The sequence below is a fragment of the Uloborus diversus genome, chromosome 9, assembly GCF_026930045.1.
Source record: "Uloborus diversus isolate 005 chromosome 9, Udiv.v.3.1, whole genome shotgun sequence".
NCBI classification, from domain to species: domain Eukaryota; kingdom Metazoa; phylum Arthropoda; class Arachnida; order Araneae; family Uloboridae; genus Uloborus; species Uloborus diversus.
The window spans coordinates 64,104,614-64,129,332 of NC_072739.1; the positions used below are offsets into that span (position 1 = coordinate 64,104,614).

The following is a 24,719-nucleotide window of genomic DNA, read 5'->3' on the forward strand; positions in this document are numbered from 1 at the left end:
ACAATAAATAAGTACATTTTCAAATGGATGTCAGCATTGAAAATATCCCATGGACAAAACATATGAAATTTTCTTAAAGAATAACATAAATACCATTGAATAAAATTAATCTTACGTGAGATTGAAGTGATAATACGAAATTCTGGGCTTCATGTCCTTTGTTTCAAAGTCTAGGGACGAAAAAAGTTATTTTCGGCCACTTTCTAACATTGATCGCACATCGTCTGCGATATGACTTATTTAGTACTATATTAATAAACAAATGTAGTTATCAGTCATTCATAAGTTTTTCCTAAAACAATACTATTCCAGACTAATAACTAAGCAACCAACTTAACGAAGCCTAAAAGAATGCAACACCACGTGCAGCATCTCTGAACCGATTGAGGTCGAAGCAGGAAGAATGTGCCAGCAATGCGAGGGATGCTGGGTAGAAAGAATTGTGCGCATGCGCAAGTATCAACGAAGGTCCACCTGTTCTATTGTGTACTAATTACCTTGACGGCGACAGCATAAAATCAATATCATCTTGACGGCGACAATATGTATGCAATGTTGTTATTGTAAGGTAATATCAATATTGATATTTTAAGATGAATGCAATGTTGCATACGTGTTGTTATTGTAATATTGCTTTTTAATCTTTATGCAAGCTTTATGCAGTATGAAACACGTCAATATTGACGCCGTCAGTATAATATCAAGATCTGTCAAGGTTGATGCAAGAAATTTTGCTAGTAGGGTTACACATTCAGACCTAAATAAGAACAAGCACATCCTGAAGAAGGATAGTCTTGTTTCGTCGTTAATTTTAAATAGCCAAAAGGGATGCATTAGTTTCAACGATTCAACAATTCTTTCGAGTAGCTGAATAAATAAAGTTATATAAACATGAAACAAGTTTTCTTTTTTTTTTACGTCAGCAACGTGATTCAGAAGCAGGACTGACGAAAGTAACAGTATCGCCCTCTAGTGGGGGAAAGGAAGATCAAAGGAGACGGCGGTAATAAGAAACCACAAGATATATTTTCATTCTATCACAAAAAATAACGTAGAAACTCAAGCGTAACAAAAGCATATTTTTTATTATTATTAAAATGAAAAAAAGCTTTTATACATAAATTTTAACTTGAACACAAAAATTCATCTTATATGCCATTTTTTAAGATCTAAAATGAATTGAAGATAAAGAAGTTGCTCTCTTGTTGCAAGCAAGAAAACCTGAAATATATATTTCCACATTTTCTTTTCCAGAAAAAGGCTAGGCTCGATTTCAGTTCCTTTGCTTGTTAGTAAATAATGGCAACGGCAATAGGAACCGAGTTGCAGGAAAAATAATTACAGTAGAAACCAAAATGTGACAATCATTAATAAGGGGGGAAAATGAAACTGAAAATATTTAAAAAAATATATATATTGCACATCTCAACTTATTGCAAAATTCCACCTTTACTCAAGAAACAACCCAGTAGATTCAAAAGTAATAAATACAATAAATAAACAAAAGGTAATATACTTAATGAAAAGATCTAAATTCAAAATTACAAAATGTGGACGGCTTTCAATTAATTTCTTTTCTTACGTATTAATTTTTTTTTTAAATCAAGAATTGTAACCTGGTATTTAAAGATTAAAAATTTTTGAAACCTTTTTTTTAATAACTATGCTCTATAAATGATTACCATTTCAGGTTATCACTTTGCATACACTTCAGTAATTGTCATTTTGCATAATTGTATTTTTTTTTAGCTTAGTAAAGACTTTTTAATATTTAAAATTAAGTTAAAACATAAGAATTATATTTTTATTTTTAGTAAACTTTTCCTTAGCATGTTCCAGTCATAAAGAGTTTGATACCTCGATATCTTGGATTAAAGAAAAAAAAAATAGATGTTAATAAATGTTACATTTTGTTTTTATTTATTTATTTTGCAGCTTAAAGGCATTTATCAATTAGTGTTTCGACCAAGTTTCAAGAGTAAAAGTATGGTAGATCATTTTTTCGCAGCCCCATCTTTGGCTGAATTCTGAAGATGATTATCTTTTAATTTCCATAAGAAAAATTTACTGAAACTTATGTCTCACATTTAACTTGATTTGAGCACTGGATTTACGTTCTTCATATATATATATATATATATATATATATATATATATTTATATATATATATGTATTGAAAACGTATTAAAGAGGAAAAAATTAGAATACCATAAACCACAAACCCAAAGATGCGCAAAGCAACCAAACAAATAAGCGAGGCAAATATAAACATCAATGTTATTGAACCTTTTAAAACTGTCAATACTTCACTCAATATTAATGAGGATTTTTTTCTCAAACTTTTTAAATTTTGCATCTTTAACAACTTTTTCAAAAATGGCAATTCTTGCTTTCAACAAATTAATGGTATTGCTATGGATGCTAACTTTAGTTCTAGCCTAGCTAAACTTTTTCTTTTATGAAAGAAAATTTTCTGTAGATAATCCTAGTACTACACCTTTTTGTTGCAGATATATTGATGATTTATAATGTATCGACTACTTCAACTTCTCCGAGCTCAGCAAAAACATTTATCATAATTCCCTTACATTAAAAAAGACTAGTTCTAATAGTAATAATTTTAAGTTCCTTGACATTAAAATTGACTTATCTGTGAAACCACTATTTATGATAAAAGACGCGAATTCCAAGTTAAAGTTAACTGTCTGCAAAGTTTTTCTTCTTGCCTCAGTAAAAAATCTTTTTTATTGGCATCATTGTTTCGCAAGTCATCAGAATCAAAAGAATCTGCAACACGATTACAGCATTCAACCAAGAAATTAATCTACTTAAAAATAAACTACTTGAAAAAATCATTTCCCAAATAATCTCGAAAATAATATTTTCTCTAGCACAGCCTTTAACCAACACTTCGCTTCACTGTAACCGTCTTACTTTTTACATGTATGATTTTTTCCGGAGGAAACCACATGTTTGGACTCCAGTTTATGATGTTTTTTGAATTAAGTTTTTCGGTTGACCTGGAATGTCTTAGGAAGGGTTTTTTTTTTTTTTTTTTTTTGGATGACACTTTTATTTATTTATTTTTTATTCATTGGATTGGTTTTGTTTTAATTTTATTTTTATCGACTGAAACAAAAATAGAACTGATGAATATGGATTTAAATTTGCACCCGGACACATAGGTAAGACTTTTGATTTTTCCTGGCGGTACACGGTGGAGGGACATGATTGATAGCCTTGGCTTCTAATGTCCGAGACGAAACATTAGTATTTAGTCTTAGGTCTTATTTCCAAATGTCTGCATTCATTTTTCACATGTGGTGCGTTTTGCATAATGTAATCCTGAATGTTGATTTTTTCGGAATTGGACATCCTATTTTTAGTTTTAGTATAAAAATTTTTGGTCTTTCGACCATAGGATGAAGTTGAAACTGCTGAAGAGTACTGGCTTCATCTCTGTCATTTGTCTATGTTGTAACCTTGTCTGTTTGTTGTTCTATTGATTTTATATATATATATATATATATATATATATATATATATATATATATATATATATATAATTGTTTAATTTGAATCATTATCTCTCAAGTTATAGCAATTTTTAACAGCAGCGCGAAATTCAAGTAGGTCGAAATTTAGTTAAAATTACCCTTTTTCAAAAGTTCATTGATCGCAGCTAAAAATGAGCAAAATATTAACAATTTACACGTGAGGGTTTCACTATCAAACGTTTTGTGGTAATTTAAAATATTATATGTTACTATGGAGTGAAGAGTTTTTCTAATATTTGGTGTCTGTAAATGGAATAACTCACGGCATAATAACTAAAGAAAAATGGTAATAAAATGAAAAGAATGTCGAAAAATAAACTTTTATAAGCCATAGGAAAATTTGACTTACGAGAGAGCTGACAGTAAATTAGCTGTTTGCGCTGAATACGTTTTTGAACAAAATCAATTAAAGCCGGTAGTAAATAGTTGGATTGTTTTCTTTTAAATAAAAATACTTCCTTTTTTTCTGTAACGCAAAAGGTGTAAAATTACACATTTCATCCCACTGTGCCCATTCTACAATTGACCCTATTTTTCCAATTAAGAGGTCGTGTAGTCGCTAAGGACGGAAGGGGGAGGGGGTTGTAAGCGATCACTCTTCCCTCCTCTTTTAGGAAGTGGACTGTTTTACGATGTCAATCGTGGCTCCAAGGCTGCCAACTTAGGGGGGGTTTCTCCCTGAATTTAGGGGGGAAATTTTAGAATGGGGGTTTCTTAGGGGGCTAATATTTTTAGAGGTAAATTTAGGGGGTTAAACTCAGAGTTTTATCAGGCAAAAGTGTGATTTTTTTTTTTTTTTTGAGAAATTGAAAAAAAAAAAGAAACATTTAGGGTACGTTTGAATTTTAAAACCGTTTAAAAAAAAAAAAAAATCAGGTATAACATAAGAAATCCTTTTACTCACTCACAATCGAAAATTAGCAATGGTCACGTGACTTTTCAATCTGCCACGTGTTACGTCGTTGTAAAAAAGTCACGTGATTATTTATTATGACTTCATATGAAACTATCCGATTGTATTTAGGGGTTTTATGAGTCGAGTTTAGGAGGCGAAAGTCAATTTTTCCGTTAATTCCGTGAAAACTCGATCAATTTAATGAGTGCATCTAATCTCAGTTTTAAAGCCATTCGAGGTGACAAAATTAACTCAAAAATATTTCTGCCTAAATATCAAGCACGAATAACGACGCCAATGAAACACAAATAAGTTTTCAATAAATCCAATGCACTTCTTCCGTCGTGTTTATCTTTTTTCCCCTCCTCAGGGTACAAGCTAATCAAAGCATCACGAAATTTAAAAAGAATCATTTAATTATTCGTCTTTTATTGCAATTGCATCTCACACTATTATGTGACATGGTTTCATATTTACACGAATAGTCAAAAAATCCCGCTCCGTTATTGGTCCTCGTGTTTACTCGTTTACCCAATGATTAGCTTCCGGTCGAGGAGCCGGTGGCCCATTAAGCTGAATGCAGCAGTGTTGTTCAAATACATTAATGCTAGAACAGGTTAACCCCGACAGTTCCAACTGTCCGGAGCCATCAATCATTCTGGGAAGATTCCCTCCGCCGTGAGAATGGGAATTCTCCGGAGACCTTGCCTAATGACCGCTGTTGATCCATTAGCAGAATTCCTCGCTTGTCCTTTGATGGTCGGACGGATGGTTAATGGTCAGGACAATGAACAGTCGTCCCAGAGAAGTGTTTAAATTCACGACAGACGCTTGCCGAAAAGTGTTCAATAAGTCGTGTAGGTCATTATTAGTCACTACCGAATTCAAATGCGATTAGCTGCATTGAACTTCATTTAGATCTTCATCTCTTGAAGTTCGGTGCGCTCACAGTGCAAAGGGTATTAGTGTCCTAGTATAACGAGGAATTTAAAGAATTAAGCTTTCGTTTGCAATCACTTAAAATGGTGCTTCAAGTTTAACTTTCTCTTTGGCAATGATTTCTCAAATTAATCTGGCCAACTGTTATGCAGTGCTTTAAAATGTCAAATTTTATTTTACATAGAAAATACACGAAATAATGACAGTGGAATGGACTTCAGCTTGAGCCTTAAGGTTCACGTACAGTCATTCAAAGTACCTTTGAACAGTGTGATTTTTAACTTAGCGTCACCCTACATTTTTTAGTATGCGTATGTGGCAGTGAGATTCAAAGGGATGTAAGTGGATGTTTTCAAGTTTCGAAAAAGCGTATTTGAAGTTGGGATCGTTTGTAGGTTTTACGTTGGTAGGTTTTCAATGATATATATATATATTCAAATCATGCTGTACTTGTATAGCAGAAGCTACCAAGGCTATTAGTACTATCCCTTGCACCAACACAGAGGAGAGGTTATCATACCATTTATCAAGGTTATCTCGAAATTTTTAATTTTGGCACTTGCATCCCTTTGATTCTCACTGTCTCATATTTGACATGAGGTACAACGGTATAATTCCTCTGCAATGGAGATGAACTGTAGTATCTTGCGGCTAAGTGGTTTAGTTGGAAGCTCTGAAGTACGATTTAAAACTAATTCTGGAAGGCTCATTTAGCAAATAAATTTGTGTACTCGCCTCAGGGCAGTTGCTGCAACAGGAGGTACTACCGCGGAACATACTCCCGCTCTCTTCTAAAACCGGGCTCTCCACCTAAAGAAAAACATATATATGTCAACATATGTATCAATATTCAACAATAATTATCAGTAAATGTTATGAAAAAAACCTTCAATTTGCATTTTTATGACTAATTAGCATTATTGATTTAACAGGGAAGGCAATTTCTCCACTTCTGCAAATTAGGATATAAACCTCTGGACCAGAGAATCTTTCATAAAGACATGCAGATACAGGGAAGGCAATTACTCTACATCTGCAGGCTTGGACATAGTCATGCCAACAAAAAATTTTCATAAAGACATGGAGATGCAAGGAAGGCAATTACTCTACTTCTGCAGGTTAGGACATAAACCTCTGGCCAAGAGAATCTAACCTTAGCACTAAACCTGGTCTAGAGAACTAAACTGAAATCAATTTGAGGTAATCTAGCACCTAGAATGAAGTTAGCATGTAAAATCATCCACTTTCACAACATCAATGGGACGGCTGCCACTGTTTATGATTTCCAAGTTTTTCACAATATGATTATAATTGAGACAAAGCGACTTCCGGTTACGTTCACTGCCTTATTCGACGTTTTAACTTTATGTATGCTGCTGGCAGTAGAATGCATTTTCAGCAGTAACTGCTGAATATGCAGATTCAGAGATGTATGGATGAAAACTGAACCAAAAACTTCAAAAGTGTCGGAAATAATTATATGTTCCAATGAAATAGAACAAATTATAATTGGTTTTATTTTATTATTATTTTTTTTTTTTTAACATTCACGCCTCCTTCACATTCTTTTACATTCCTGTCTTCTTTCGTACAGAAAATAAGAGCTCAGTAACACCGCGGTATGTCTACAAGTTTGGTAGCGTTATTGCCGATGCTATTGAAGGCGTGGTTAATATTAGTTTAAATTCAATCAATAACACCAACTAAGCTCAAGTGATAGGAGCGTAAAAGAAGAAATATTTACCCTGAGTCAGTTTTATATTTTTACGGGCGCAATACATTTTTAAATACAGAGAAAACCAGATTTTACGTACCCCGAATCCACGTTTTAACCGCATTTAACGTTTTTTCATCGGGTCTCATCATCAGTTTTGCTGCTACGTATTTCCCGCATTTTACATTTCAAGTATTTTACGTTTTTAAACCCAGTTCCTTAAAAAACGTAAAAAGTAACTTCTTAGTTTGTTTATCTTTACAAACTATCTAGAGTTTTCAAAGATTAAACCGTACAACGTGTATCCTGATGTCTAAAGAAAGTATAAGAATCTAGGAAAATTTTAATCTAAAAAGATTATCCGCGAAACGTTTTACAGAATGTGCGAAAGATCACTTTTACTACTACGTTGAAAAGATTATTTGACTTTCGGAAGATCATTTTTACTTTGACAAGGTTATGAAATAATTTTTAGAGCATAAAAAATATTTTGGAAAATATTTTAAAATTTCTACAGCGTGTAGAGAATTGAGCTTCATTCGCATGAGAGCTCACGAGAACTGATCTGCTGTTCTTCTTTTCAATATTTGTAATATTTAATCATATTAGACGAAATACGGGCTATTTATGTATGGAATGTCCTGAGATATGAAGAAAAAAGAAACAATAAAAATGAAACATAATTGTCAAGAAAATACAAAAAATAGCTATTTCTTAGCTGTAACGGAAATTTTTCACCAGTGCAAAAAGGGATAGCTCACAACAAGAATGTCCTCTACTCACGATGTTTTTGAAGCAGGTAGAGTACTTTTTAGATCAATGAAGAGGCTGCTTTGAAACCTCGAAATATAGTTTAGTGCTGATAAGTTAAGGCTTAGCCTTGAAAATGTTTAATTCTTTTACTGAGTTCAATGCAGGGCCGCAGAGAGGCAAGGCGGGCCACATCTCCCACGTAAAACTTATAAAACTTACTGCTCCAATTTCGAGTCGGGCCCTCACGAGGGCCGGATCCCTAGTTTAAAACTAGGCTGACGTAGCCTCGTGTCCGCCCTAAATCAGTATAAAAGAGACGTGTTATTGGTGCAAATTTAAGTTGGATACTTTCCAAAAAATACTGCAAACGTAACCCAACTCAACTCAGGTTCAATCTGCCTTTCCGATACCCCCCGAAAAGCAAATGTCGTCAAGGCTAAGTTTCAACTTATCAGGACCAAACTTCACTGCTCCAGAAGAGCACCTTCCGGGGTTGGGATTTTGACTGTCCACAACTGGTTTAAGACATGACAGGTTGTTTTTACCGTCCAAAACTGTCTAAAACTGTCCGAAAGTGTCTTAAACTGTCCAAAAGTATGCTAAAGGGGTACAATCGAATACATTCATATTAACTACAATAATCGAGAAGCATAAATATAAATGTAAAAAAGTTTTAATTAATGGGTATTTGATAATATTTTTCTCTGAAATGTTCATTTAAAAAATGTTTTACTTAAAAAAATTGCCATTAACTCTATTACGTAAAAACTTTCTCATGAAACAGTTGGTAGACTTATGAAAGGAAATTCACAACACAACCAAGACAACTAGTTTCAGTTCCATTTGTAACTCAAAGGAATGTTATTGAATCTGTAATATTTTGGTGCAAAAAAAAAAAAAAAAGCTTAACTTTTTAGTGGTTTTTGTTTATAAATTTTATATGATGTTTTAACGAAATTTTTTTATAAATCATAGATTAAAGAACAATAAATTGATGACTAAATATATGCAGTTGCATTTTAAAACTTGTGTAATACCTTTTTTTAATTTGTATTTTTATATGATACATTCTATAACTACAAAAGATCGTCATTTATTGCATTTAAGTCAGTTATTGCGCTATATTTTGTACACATGCATAAATGTGAAACAATTTGGTTACTATTATAGAAAAAACGAAAAACTCATGCGTACAAATTGAAATTGTTAATACATAATTCAACTTCCACATAACTAGATTAGAATCAGCTGTATAAATATAAATTACATATACACTGATGAGCCAAAACATTATGACCACCCAGTCAATATTGCGTTGTGCCACATTTGGCCTAAAAAACAGCTGCGACTCGTCTTGGCATGGATGCCACAAGCTCTTGATAGACGTCTAGAGATAGATTGTACCAAATGTTATTGCAGCGGTCACGCAAAGTTGAGATATCTTGACATGGTGGTGTTTCAGCTCTGAGCTGCCTTTCCATGAAATCCCAAATGAACTCTATAGGATTTAATTGGTGAATTGGTGGCCAGGGCATCAATTGGTATACTTAATAATGCTGCTGGAACCACTCCAGCACAATTTTAGCCTTTTGACATGGGGCATTGTCCTCCTGCTGGAATATGTGATTTCCAGTAGGAAAGACCGACGCCATGTACGGGTGCACCTGATCTGCCACGATGTTCAGATAATCCACAGCCTTCATGGTATGTTCTACCACAACTAAGGGTCCCAGAGCTTGTCAGGAAAAAATCCCCTAAATCATAATACCCCCACTACCAGCCTGTTTACGACCAACGGTACAAGACGGGAGCAACTGTTCACCTGTAAGACATCGAATTCTGACACGACCATCCACCTGATGAACAAGAAATCGCAATTCGTCGGAACAGACAACTCTCTTCCAGTCATCCAAGGACCAGTCTCGGTGTTCTCGGGTCCACTGTAGGTGTAGTTAGCGATGATGATTGGTCAATAGAGGCACACTAGTCTGCTGCGCAGTCCTTTATTAAGCGGCCTAGTCTCCGACGTTCCGTATCTTTGATGACGAGTGGCCGTCCAACACTTTTACGCCTACTGCTGGTTTCACCGTCTTTTTTCCACTTTGCATAAGTACTAACAAAGACAGGTCGTGAAAAACCTACCAGTCTTGCAGTTTCTGAGATACTCGTTTCGAGTCTTCACAATCTGCCCTCGATCAAATTCGATAAGATCGTTACCCATTCCCATAAACTTGCAAAAGAAAGTGCTCGAATGAAGCCTTACCTTCCCCAGCCCCCATTATATACCAATCCCACCTCATCATGTGGTCTCCACGTCATCCGGACGAGTTCTTTCAAAAAGTTAGGGGTGGTCATAATGTTTTGGCTCTTCAGTGTATATTTATACCTGAATGTTCACCATTGAATAAATATTCAATATAAAACTTAACTTCGACACATTTTGCTCTGTTTTTGATATTTTCTCACAAAATACAGTTTCTCTAAAAATGTAGATTTGGGTGCTTTCAGACAGTTTTGGACAGGACGGTAAAACCCATGGTTTTTACCATAGTGTCCAAAATCTTGCCAACCCTGGCCTCTTCAGAGTAATAAGTGCTCCGCACGAAACGAATACGTAGCGAATAGATGACTTTCTTGTTGGGACTTGATCCATTTTTGCACTGATGCTACGCTGCAGCTTTTGCGGGGATTTTCTGGACGGATGTCTTTACATCCAAAAGCTTGCTTAATTTGTGTTTTACTTACATTTCCCTCCCCCCTATCCTGCCCTATTCCCCTTATTTTAATAACTTGCTAATAATATAAAGGCGCTGTCGAAAAGAAAAGCGCCAATTTTATAACTAATTGTCTAAAATGTTTTCAAAATTCAAAACTACCTCAAGCAAGTTGATTAGTTTTTCGCTATATTAAAGACACTGTAAAAAGTCGGAGAGAAAATAAGAAAGTGCAAATGCTGATATTTTTTACCTCAGTGCAATAAACATTAATGCTTTATTTTCGTCTTGTGTGCTCCAAACTTGAGTACTGCAGTCTTATTTGGGATCCCTACTACAATAATAAAGCTGAAACTTTTGAGCAGATTCAATTCAAATTTGTTTATTACTTATGTTACAGAACTAATAATCAAGATTTATAAACTTATTCTTATTCTCATTTATGTAATATTTATAATGTTCCCAATCTTAAATCACGCCGTGAACTTTTGTGTCTTCTTTTCTTTTATAAGGTTCTGCATAATTTAATTGAATGTTCAGATATCGTTAATTCGATGCAACTTGCTGTCCCAAGTAGGACTCTTAGGAGTCGTTCTTAAAAAAATTTTTTTTATTAGACGGAACTATGTTGATCATTTTCGTCTTTTTAAATTTTACAAACTTTTTAACATTGATTGTCGTGATACAGATATTTTAACTTGGCATTTTTACAATTTTAAGACTTTATGTTTTAATATTTTAAATGCATAATTTGTTTTAATTGCTATTTTTATAATATTGTTGCCACTGTAATTAGACTCTTTCTGTAGTGTGCAATACTTTTTAATAAATAAATTAAAAATAATAAATTTATTTATTTTATTTATTAGAAAGAATAGAAGAAAAGAATATTATGCAAGAATAGAAAACTAAACTCACAAAATACATAAGAAAGAAAGCAAGCATTCTATCAAACAAAATGAACACAAATCACGAGATAAAAATTTAATAATCCATGATAAATCAAAACGTAAGATGAAGAATGTCGAGCATTTAAAAATATTTCAGACGGCATAATTGATTTCACAAATCTCCTCTTATGTAAAATTTATTACAAGAAGGGAGCGCCAGAGATAAATTTCAGTAATGTATCCAATTTACTTAAATAGAATCACAGCTCGCGTGACTCAGCGCCGTTAACACAAACCTTCTATTTTCCTCCCTCGCATATAAATCTGCTTTTTTCAAATCTTTGTTTAAAATATGAAGTACATCTTCCCTACTGTGTTATTTCTCATTTTATCGTTTTATTAATTTTACAGTACTTGGAGAAGTTTAATTAAAAAAACGATAACTTCCTGAAGAAAAATGTTCTTTTTTTTACTTTATCATAAAAATTTTGTTTACATGCTCTTTTTATGCAAATTAATCTATGCATGTCAATAGACACCAAGAAATGGCAATTTTATACTTTGCTAGAGTTCTTTTTTTTTTTTTTTTTTTTGAGAAATTACGGTTGCGAATTACAAAATCACGATTGCAAAAACACAACATTCAGCTTTCAGTACACAACACCAACAAGCATCCAGCCCCCCTGGCATTCATTTGAGATTTGAAGTCTTGTACTCAAATTATGTTTTTCGTAATTATGATTAAGATAGGACCCTATTGTAGAAACAAGAAACCTAATGAGTAGGATCCTATCGCAATCCTGATTGCAAAATAATAATAATAATAATTTGAATACAAGTTGTCAAATCTCAAATTAATTCCAGGGACTTTTTGCTTTGGGTTGCATTTTAGATGTTGTGTGCTGGATTTCTTTTTTTTTTTTTTTTTTTTTTGGAACACATGCAAACTTTCATCTCGTGTGATAGCAAAAAGTCCCAGGAATTAATTTGAGATTTGACAACTTGTATTCAAATTATGTTTCTCGTAATTATGATTGAGATAGGAGCCTATTGTAGAAACAAGAAAACTAATAAGTAGGGTCCTATCGCATTCCCGATTGCAAAAAAAAAAAAAAAGAGTTTTGACATTTTGTATTCGAGTTATTTTTGCAATCAGGAATGCGATAGGACCTTACTCATTAGGTTTCTTGTTTCTAAAATAGACTCCTATCTGAGTCATAATTAAGAGAAACATAATTTGAATACAAGTTGTCAAAACTCAAATCAATCCCAGGGGCTTTTTGGGCTGCATTCTAGATGTTGTGTGCTGGATTTTTTTTTTTCTACACGAGATGAAAGTTAGCATGTGTTCCAAATAAAGAAAATCTGTAAAAAAATAAAAAAACCTAACTCACAAAAGTGATATTATTTTTTTAAGAACATTAGATAACTATCAAGTATTCAAAATTATGAATATCAAAAACGATTGTATTTTCCCGAGGAAAAAAAACGAGCAGCATATTTCACAACAAAAAATGGAAGTAAAAAATAGATTAGCTGTGTATGGAATCGTACAGAATATGAAACTGAAAACCTAAGCACCATTTTTTTTAAAAATTCCTTTAAAATATTATTTGTTTCATCTACGGACACATTTTTTTAAACAAGATGTCAATAAACAATGAGTAAGAGATAAGAGATTTTATAAGAGATAAATTCAGGGAAATTTAGAAGCTAAAATTGATTTTTAAAAGTCAGAAATTTTTTTGCTGTGAAAAAATACATACGACCATATGGTATTTCCAAATTTTGTATGAATCTATACAGTTGAAGAATAAGTGCACATAAGTGTTTATTCATAATTTTCAAAGCTTGTTCGATTCTGCGCTTAAAGAATAACTGCTATTAAGTATTTATTCATAATTTTCAAAGACTGGCCGATTTGACGGATGAAAAATAGCTGCTCTTAATAGTTCATTCATGATTTTTAAAGCTTATCCGATTCTGGTGACGAAAATAACTATTATTACGTATTAATTAAAGATAAATATTAATTAAGTGTAGACAATTCTTCTGTGAAGAATCGACTGTCGTTAAGATTTATTTCTTAATCGAGAAAGTTACATAAATGTGAATGAAATTCGTTTCTGAACGTTTGAAATTTTATTTCAGGGGCTGTCCATAAAGGATGGCACACTTTTTTTCAACATATTTAACCTCTCCTTTTCTTTGTCACAAAGCCTCACACTTCACTTCATAGCCACCCTCCCCCTTTGTCACATATCACCTTGTACACTGTAAAAAAAAAACTGTAAATTTTGAAGAAGTTATCCGTATTTTTTACAGAAAAAAAACTGTTCGTAATAAAATACAGGATTTCTCTGTTTTTTTTAAATCTGTAACCGGTTATAAGCGTTAACTGTTACCATCGCCTCACCACGTACTTTGTTTTTCTTCGAAATTTCGCCCGCCTGTTTGGATTTTGGTTCTCGTGCTCGAGTTTTTTGATCTTATATTTATTTAAAGCGAGTAAGTCTTAAATCGTTTGCAACTTCCATTTCATTGCATCCTAATCAAAATTTTATTATTATGTTTTTTTGTCATCTGTTACAGAGGCATATTCGGAAATTTACCTTTGTATACATGTATTTCGTAGTAGTATAGTAAATATTGAAATGTATTTATAAAAGTATAGTTTCATTTTTTAATCTTCATAAAATAATAAATCAGCTTGAATAAATAATAAAAATACGGAAGATTTCTGTAAAATAAACGGAAGAAAACTGGCGTCCTGGCTGACAGTTTTTTTCCGTAAATTTTACAGATTTTTTTTACAGTGTAGTATGTAAACATTAATTTGAAAAAAAAAAAGGAATGTCAAACTTTTTGTTACGCCCCCCTTGTCACAATTTCATGATTCCCTTCAAAGCGTGACATCATTTGTGGGTGACCCCTTTAATCATTTGCTTTATGTAGCTATAAATGTATTTTTCTAGGTATTTTCTTTGAAGAACTAGTAGATTAATTGACCAATCATTCTGCTTTTAAATCTCTGAGGAATTTACTCTTTTTATTTTAGTGGCATTCATATTTTATTTTATTCCTGACTTTTTCCTTTCTTTAAATTTACATTATTTTTTCCTTTCATTTTACTTTCAATCATCATGATACTTCACTTCATTTTTGTACACTTTTACAATATTCATAAGGAAGAGCAGGCAACAAGATCGAATAAGCCAAAGTGGGAAAAACTCTAATATGCAGTTTAACAAACAAGCAACAGATTTTGACACGTTTAGTAGAAAAGTTTGGATGAGTGACAACCTGTCGGCAATATTTCGGCAAGGAAATTGTCAACAACTTGGTAAGATTTTCGAAGAGACTAAGTAGTCAGATTTTTCACTTAGACCTTATTGTAAGCTAGTTTTTCTAATCTCCTCCTTATTTTAAAAAAGAATTTCAGAGGAATGTGATGATTCATTTGTGTCCAAAAAAAAAAAAAAAATTTTTTTTTAGACATTAGCAGCCTAAAAAATAACAATGTGAAAAGTTGAATTTTGGCTTTAAAATGGAATGGTTAAGTGTTGCTTTTTAAAACATTCTAAAAGATTTAAAAAATATCTGAAATAAAACAATTTTTTTTAATGATATATATATTTAAACTATAAGTATATCACATATATCATCACTTCAATTTCCCCCCTACCTACCTACTATTTGTGGTTTAATCGGTTCGATGAGGATTTGACGACAGTTTTTTTTTTTTTTTTAAATCCAGACCAGAAGTTCCGCAGCCTTTAAACCAGCATCCCAAAGATATATTGGTTCACTTGGAGGACTTTGTAACCACGACACAGTTTTCGTACCCCAAACCCCAGTCACCTATAACGAACATGAAGGATCTTCGACCGGCTGGCATCAAACCCTTGACCCTACGGATGCGAGTCCGACGCCTTACCGATCAGGCTACCACGGAATAGTTGTAAGTATATTGAATATTTGAACTGCCGATTGCTTCAGAGAGCAATATCTAGCCAGAGTAGCTGTTTGAAAGTAAATATATCGAAAACTTGAGAGCTACAGAATTTTTAGCCTAGTAGTGAATTTCACTATAAATGCATTTAGACATTCGTGCAGCTAAATGTCTGCTAAGCAGTGTCCAATCAAAGTATCAAATTAACTGTTCATGAAACACATTATTTACTATCAAGTGGGCCGACTTTTGTCTTTTCGGCTCATATTGACCCAACAAACGAAAAGTCAATCAGTGCTACAGATAGTGGTAACCAGTGCTGCCTTTACTAGGGCATTGAAACGAAGAGATAATCACCGATTTTCATGAAATTTGGCACAAAATTAGTTTGTAGCACGGGGGTGTGCACCTCGAAGCGATTTTTCCAAAAATCGATTTTGTTCCTTTTCTATTCCAATTTTAAGAAAATTTTACTCAGCAAATTATCACAACGTGGATTATTAAATTACGAAATTATCATAAAGTGGAACCGTAACATGGGTGAGCAAATGAACATAGCAAATTGACGAGAAATTCATCATCTATTATTTGTAAATATACAGGCGAACCACACGATCTTTTAATTTTCTACTACGGGCAAAGCCGTGCGGGTACCACTAGTTGATAATAAAAAGGAAGAAAAACGTGAAGTGGTAAGTTTCTCAAGAGAAACTTTAAACATTTACTTCTTTAAATATACGTGCAAGCCTCTCTTTTGTAGAGCAGTGGTTCTCAATCTGTCAGAGTCTGCGCCCTCTTTGAACATTGACGTAAGATCACGCCCCCACTGCCACTACCACAATGTGTGGTCGATACAAGTAGTTTAATCGGAATCGGAAAATGAAGCTGGCTAGGATAGCTGAAATTGGTTATTGAGTTAAAGTATAGATAATTTCGTATACAAAATTTAATATTACTATATTCAACTTTATTTTCATCATGTTGTTATAATAGCAATGGAAATCAAGCATCAAAAAACCAAACACAAATTAATTTGAGGTGTTTAGATGAGGTTGATATGCAATGCCAGTCACTTTTTCTACATCAGTGGGAGGGTTGTCAATGCTTGTTCTACAAAGATTTTGAATGAATGTGACTATGAAAAAGCGCATCTCGATCAAAGTCAATATCCAGCTTAATATTTTGACATTTATATGCTAACTGGCTGCGTTGCCCGGCTTTGCCCGGTCTACCTTGAAAATAATCCTTGTGTCAAGTGAAGTACATTCAAAAACCAGGCTTAAATGAAAGAAAAAAAAAACATCATGCAAAATTTCCCCTCCAAACAATGACGACAGATATTAAAATACTTTCAAGAAATTAAAATAAAATGAGAAATATGGATTGAAAAAGCGTTACCATGGAAACCCAAAATAAAATAAGTTTAAGAATTGAAAATGAGAAAGAAGGAAATAAACAATGGATTCAAAAAGCGTTATCGTGGAAACGCAAAATAAAATGGTTAAAAACTTAACAGAGAACAGATTTTTGAATTTCATTTAATGCGCTTGTAACTTATTTTTACAATTGAGATAGAGGGTTTAACTTTCGACCATAGGTCGAGTTAGATCTGGAGCGAAAAAAGTAGCTCTTTCCAATGGTGTCAAAATGAAAACGGGGGACAATTCCTTCACTTTTTATTGATAGATTTAATGAAGGAAGTAGTGTCTGAATTTCAGTTAAGCCTAAAAATATTCGAGCTAAAAACGCAAATAACTCCCGCCGCAATTAAGTTAGAGCATTGAAACAAATTGCGTAGAACGCGGAAAATTCTACCCTTTCCAACGAAATGTAACTTTAACATGTGCAAGTAATTTTTCACCCCCATATTCGAGAATTTATATGAAAATTGGACCTAAATTGAAATTAAAAGAGAACTACTGGTCGATTTTTTTCGAATAGGTCTGCAAACCTACTTAGGACTTAAAGGAACAACCTGTGAAATTTTCAGCGAAATCGGCTCTGTAATTCTCGAGTTTTGTGAGTTCAAACACAAGACGCTTTTTGGAGACTTCGTTTTATACTATGTAGAGATGCTAAAAATACAGATTCACAGAAATTTGTAGATGAAAACTACATTAAAAAATAGAAAAATGAATGAAAAGAAAAAAGGAAGGAAAGAATGAAAAAAAAAAAAGAAGCGCTTAAGTCGAAAACGTTTTACACGTGCCAAAAAAATTGAGCATAAGTAAGTTTTACTGTTTCATTTCATAATTTTATGCATCCACATCTCTTGAAATTCTCTCACACCCCCAGGTTGAGAACCGCTGTTGCAGAGGAAGGCTTATGGCTAGCTGACCCGTACATAAGTCCTGCAGTAAAACTACCACGTTAAAACACCATGTGTAAAAATTCATATCCTTCAGGTAGAAAATTACCGGATTCAATAACTCACGAATTCAAAGCATAACCTGTCATAGTTCAGTATGGTTAATGAATTCAGCTGTATAAGAAGTGTAAACTGCATCAAGGAGTCAAAAAAGCGAGAAGAATTCCCTCTGCATTAACTTTAACGCCTAAAATGTTGTACGCAAAATACTTGCTTTAATATGCTATAAAGACAGGCTACTTGAACAAAGACTCGATCGCGAGACTGTTATATCGAAAAATTCGATGAACCCATTGAAGGACCTCTCTTTGATGATTTTAAACCTCAAATTTAAAAGAAACAAAACATTTTTAGACACTAGGTCAGTTTTTCGTCATTAGCCGTACGATAAGCTTTAAAATGAGGGTTAAATCAGAGAATTTGACAAAGGAATAAAAAGAAGATATCGCGGACCGACAAAAAAACAGGAAAACGAAAAATTATATAAAATACGAAAAGGAAACAAAAAGTTTCTGAAAATGAAAAAGCATTTTTCAAGATAAGTAGAGGCTTACACCGCATTTAAAATATCCTGTTCTTTTTCTCGGAAATATATCGTCACGAAATAAAATTTGAAAGGAATTCAGTTTTTTTAATCGTGTTTTTCCCCCGAGAGAAAAACGGGAAACATTATTGGCGGAAAGCCACGGGGCTTCCCGAACATTAATTTTTCTTCCCAGTGTGCGACCTTGCCACGTGAAAGACAAAATCGAATGTTCCAAAAGCCGCTTAAAAGTCAGCACAAAAACTATCAATCTCCCCTTTTAAGTTTGTCTTCGGAACAAGAACAAGCGCCATCATTATATTGGAACAGAACGAACGGAATGCCTTAATGGAACCAAAATAATGAATAACGTTTGCAACGCACTTAACTATTATGACACCAAGCAAATATGCCCTACAGAAGACCACGACATCCAAAAGGTAAATGTCAAATGAATTGGTTCTATCACAATCAAACCTCACTATTTCAACACCGGTTGAGTCGTCACACCGGCTATAGTCCGACCGCGAACAAATGATCATTTGAGAAAACGAGTCCATTCCTTAAAATAGGCAGAGAAGGTGAGAAAGGAAGCGTGCCATATTTTGGAGTCTGGCAACATTTTGACGATATGAAATAAATATATATATATATATATATATATATATATATATATATATATATATATATATATATATATATATATATATATACTCCTAGTATATTTTCGTTATGTAATTATTTAGACCTGAAAGATTTAAGTTGCACCAATAACTGCATTGAGTTTGCGAAAAAGTAAAAATAGCAAGCATTGCATCCTTATTGCAACCCTACTCTCGCCAATTTTCAATTGAAATTAATTATATGAGGCGTTGTTATCTCTAACCAATGGCTGCTGAAAGAAGTAAAACCAAGACCCACCCACTTACGTAGGAAGTGACCTGTCTTGACCGCACAAAATTTAAATGGTTTACCTCTTTGACTCTTCTTAAACTCCAAGGTGACGATTCAAATTCTAGAACCAATGACGCACTTGCAAAATCCGTTTTTCAACTTTCCTCTCTGTATCGTCCCTTCCCGAAAATGGACGATTCTGAAACAAGGAGGAGCCAAGGGTCGACTTTTCGTGGTCAGTCTTTATTTGCTCATTTTTCAGAAAATTGTCGATATTTCCAGTTGTCATTGATTCTAATTTCCACTTGCATCTGACATATCATACGTAAACTCCCGATCATGCGAGAGTCAATCGACTATAGGGAACATGTATTTTCTCGGCAAAAAGCAAATACGAATAGCTGTTTTTTGTCGAAAAATTGTGAATTTAAACTCAACTGGTTTTCTTTTATTTATTTTTTGTGCTTTCTTCATCGCACATACTTGATCTTTATTGATGTTAAGTTTTCTTGTACAAAAATGCAAACCATTTTTACTTCACTGTATATATTTTCATTGTTTGTAGAGAGTATTTTTCATCAATACAGCTAGGTTTTTTTTGGGAAGAACAATTTTATCTTATTTGTTCTTCATTTTAACCTTTTTGTGGTTTATTCGCGATTTTTATTATCTGCGGCAGTTGAGCCAGCCAATACCGCGGATGATCGGGAGCTTAATACGCTCGTTCTGCCATTATATAAAGATACATCTGTACTTCGGAACTAAAGCACTAAAAATCAAAAATATCAGTTTCACAAAAAGTGACCTAAAAGGAACCGGAAATTTTGGGATTTAAAAAAAAATAAAAAAAGAAAGAAATTAGTTTTATTTCCGGATTTTCACCGGAAAAATTGGAAAAGAAAAGTGGAAAACTTTATTTTTTACACATTGAAATTTATTTAATAGCTATATTTTCTAAGATATAAAACCTTATAAATACATATTTAAAGATATACGCGGAATCCATGTTATTATTTTTCTATTTAACAGAAATACACATAAAACTTTCATTACGAAAAAAATTAGCGAGCTGCTTTCTTTGTCCATAACAACAAAATTATCCAAATTAGTCAAATGATCAATCAACCATTAATTTTGAGCAAGATGTGACATTTGTTAATTATTATATCAAATATTTTAACAAAAATTTGCTTTTTTATTTATTTATGTATTTTTTTGTAAGTTGTGAGATTAAAAAAAAAAAAAAATGCTTTGAAGGTTTGTTACACACACTATTTATGATATGTGTATGTATTCACAGCGCGCCCCAGCTTTACCTGCGAAACCTCTATTTTCGCAACCGTTCGCAACCATTAGATGCATACTTCCAAATGCAAAAATGCAGTTAAGATATGAAAAGCTTAAAGAGAAAAAAAAAGTGAAAAAATACAAAATCTAACTTTTTATATAGTCCGCAAGTCCTCTACATTACATTAAGAGAACTCACAAACATCAAAGAAGAATAAAAATACAAAAAATAATAATACTAATAGTATAATAAAAACTGATATTAGCACAACCAATAATCACCGAGGTATGCAGCATTTTGTGACTAACATCACTCAACACTCGCAGTCACCTTTTGGTGGGAAATACAGCGGCTTCCAAAGGTTTGACTTTATATGTGTGCAGAGAGTGTTTTTTTCGTTTTATGAGCTTTAGTAGTGTGTTTTTATATTTATTTTTAAATTGCAATTATATATATATATATATATATATATATATATATATATATATATATATATATATATATATATATATATATATATATATATATATATATATATATATATATTATTATTATTATTATTATTATTATTATTATTATTATTATTACCTCGGCAACATGTCATGCTTCTGAAAGGACGATAGGTTAAAATCTCATTTTCAGCACGGTCACTAGAAATTGTAGAACTGAAATATCTCCTTGAATTTTGGTCTCAAGTGTTTCAAATTAATTGTGTTGGTAATATTTTAAAATGGAAATTATTTCCCCAAATATTATTACGACGAGTGAAAATAAAAAAGGAAAAGTAAACTTTTCTTTCCCCGAAAGTTTAGGGGTTTTTCCCGCCATTCCCATCTCTACTTAACTTTTACGTCCGAGTCCAGAGAAATTTTGAACACTTCAAGAGATTTTGTCTCATGCTACGTTAGGAAAATATACATAATTTTTAATTAATATAAGTTGTACTTGAATTAAAATTGACACTGATTGTTTTAGGTCAAAGTAAAGATACTGATTATAGAACAAATAAAATCTTTAGAACAATAATAACTCAACACTCGGGTGCTGCATTACAATAGTTGTTGTGGCTCAGAAAAGTTTATTTTTTCTTAGACAGGTATCTATTACAAATTAAATTTTGTAAAAATTTGACATTAGTGTTTCCAAGGTACAGATGCGAAGTTTTACTTATTTTGCTTTCACTAAGAAAAAACTATAAGAGTCATTTTAATAGTCGTTGAAATTTTAGAACCATATGTCACAAAACGAAAAATTAATTTAATCAATTCATACCACTGATTTAATCGTCGATACGATTCTTTGCTTCTCTTTCTGAAGCTTAACTTTTAATACAGAGTTAGTCACCTAGTGAAATGATAAACTCTGCAGGCTAATCTAACATTAAGTTTCTACTTGATTGGCCAGAAGCCACTAGATTCTCTTAGTAGACGTCAATGGAAAGGAATAACTAAATATACCACTGATATTTTCCTAACTTTTCGCGTCTTTGTTAATCTTTTTTTTTTTTTTTTTGAAACTGCCAGTGTGGAGTTTGGAATGCCATCAAAAAAAAGGGGTTAACTTTCTTGACAAGAACTGTAAAGTGTCATCAGTCTCAAAAAAAAAAAAAAAAAAAAAAAAACTTTACGTACATACTGATAATTTGTCTTCTATCTTACTGTCTTCTATCTGTGTTACCCCGACATAATTCACTGTTTTCTGTCCGCATGGAGAAAATTATTAATGTCCAGTGTCACGATAAATTTCAATTGGTATTACTTAAAGAAACTAATGACCAAAAAATTATCAAAATGATAATGATCAAAACTGTATGATCTAGATGGGAAAACGGATAAACTTTTGGGCATGCTTGAAAAAACGAGTTTTGTTTTAAAATTGTGAGAATGGCACCACTAAAATAGATGCTATTAAATACAGCAAGGTAAAGGCTTAATTTTGCTTGGAAAATACCATTTTGGCTAATCAAATTGCCCAAAAGTAAGTGTACTGAAAACATAAAGCTGATTTTACGAAAGCTTACTTATTTTTAGGGGATTCTTCCTCACTAAAAGAGGAAGCTGCTGTTGTCTTATAGAGAATTATCTTTACGGTGGTATTGTCCCTTTAGGTAATCCAACTCAGACTCGCAACAACGACACTTCCCTTTTTCACTGAACTCCAGAAGAAATAAACACTCTGAAAGACAGACCTCATCGTATCATATAATGATGCGTTGGCTAAAACGAAGATGACAGCTTCCAGCAATTCACATGTAAACGGTAGTACTCAAAGACAATATTTTTTAAAAGCTCTCGCTTCTCGTTTATAATTTCACCCTAATGGCACGAAATGTAGTGGCAATGTTAGTGACTACACAATGAGTCACAATGGCCATGCATAAGTTCCAGACCCTGGACGTCTCACAAGAGCTGTGACACACTTGTGAGACGTTTTATGTGACGTTACTGCGACATCGCTGTAACCTTTAACAATCAGTTTGTGACCGGTCACTTTGTGAAAACGTCAATGCACCTTGTGATGTCACTGCGGAATAATATTCTTAAGTTTCTGAAACTCTTTGGTGACTTGACATTGACGCTTCGTGACTGTCACGTGACGATCATATCTTCGCCTCAGAACAATAGTAGGATATCTTGCTGTTGTTTCAAGATTCTAGTTCTTATTGTTGCTCTGAGGTGGTGCGGCGTTATAAGGGTCTCACTTTCGTCAGCCTGTTATTAGAACAGCTTGTAAATATTTTCTAGGGAGGTAGGTTTTTCTCATGAACACCACTCGATAAAGTAAAATTGTTTCGAAACATAACAATATCAGATAAACTCAGTCACGGAATACATAAATCAAAAGTAAACAAAAAGGTTTCCAGAAAGTTTGCCGTTATGCCACTTTTGGGGATTTTCTCCGGAATAAAAAAAAAAAGTTAACCAACAAGATTCGCACTTCGCCGTCTACTTGCACCAATTTGTGTTTGTCCAAGCCAAGCACGTGATTGAAATCGCCAAATGGCGCCATTCTTTCTTTACATCTAGTCTATCTTTCCCGGGAATGAAGTTTAGTAATAACTAATACTACACAATTATTGCTTGGTTACTACGAGTGTATTTTTCCTTGTTCATTGCTTGCAACTATAACTGTCACTTATTGAATAAATAAGCTATTTTGTAACGACAATCATGTTCGATAAAAATTAACTCATGTATTCATTTTACTCGCTCAGGCGTCGTATTATGACATAACATAGTGAATGACAATGGACATACATTTCATAGCAAATCAAATATAGTATTCACAGAGCTCAAATAACAAGATAGATTCGCATTCCATCTAGCAAATTAATCTTCGCCTCCCAGCACTAAGTCTAGCCAACCAAAATTGAATGAAATTGAATCGCGGCGTATTCAATTTCCATCCGACATCATCCAGAACCCATCCGATACTGGACGGGAAGCCATCAATCTGCCATGCAGTTTTATACATGCAGGTATACCCCATTATCAAAAGCGAACAATATCCCAGCATCCATTCCCAGTACGAGGGGTAATGAATGATTGTTGTAATCAGCTGCAAATTACCTTCACGGCTAGATGCATGCATCAATGGCAGTTCTAACCAAGGCTGCAAGATTGAACTCTGAACTCAATTAACTTATCAGTGGATCCATTTATCTCGATACAACAGATCTTTCAACACATATTTTTACAATAATTCTTTCCATTTCAGATGCCTGTCATGGGGAGAAAATTTCGAAACCTCAGCTTCGCTATCGGTGGTAATTACGGGAATCGTTTCGTAAACGTTAGGTTAGTTGCACATGCAAATGAGGTTCTCAATTCGTTCCGATTTGTGGGAGATAGCCATTATCTGCAACTGTAATCTTTAAAGTGTGAATGAAAAAAGTCATATTTGGTGGTGCAAATAAAGCGAGAAAAATCCCCCTTTTTTTCTTGTTAGCCCTGAACTCAAGCTAAAATTAATGATGGATAGTTGGTAACGTAAAAATGCAAATGAGGGCGAATCGGGGCATTTTAGTTTTGAAACTTTCTATGATTGTGAGTTAATTCTATTGAGCAAGTAGTCGTGAAAGAATTATTGGTACATGTAGAAGAAAAGATCACAGAAAATCTAACACGTCAACATTCATCCATCAGGAATCAAAATATTTTCATCAAACTTGTAAACATTTTGTTTTCCCAGCCGCCTCATTAATGTGTGATTTGGGAAAGAAAATGAATGC

General features: G+C 33.2%; 1 protein-coding gene across 1 annotated transcript in view; it reads right to left on the reverse strand.

Annotated features, from left to right (window-relative positions):
* LOC129230665 (glucose transporter type 1-like) overlaps nucleotides 1-24,719 on the reverse strand; it is a 290,489-nt gene that overhangs the window by 236,430 nt on the left and 29,340 nt on the right. The window contains exon 2 of the mRNA XM_054865080.1: nucleotides 6,128-6,202. Within this exon, the coding sequence (XP_054721055.1) occupies nucleotides 6,128-6,169 (42 nt within the window). The 5' untranslated portion in view covers nucleotides 6,170-6,202. The remainder of the gene's footprint in view (nucleotides 1-6,127; nucleotides 6,203-24,719) is intronic.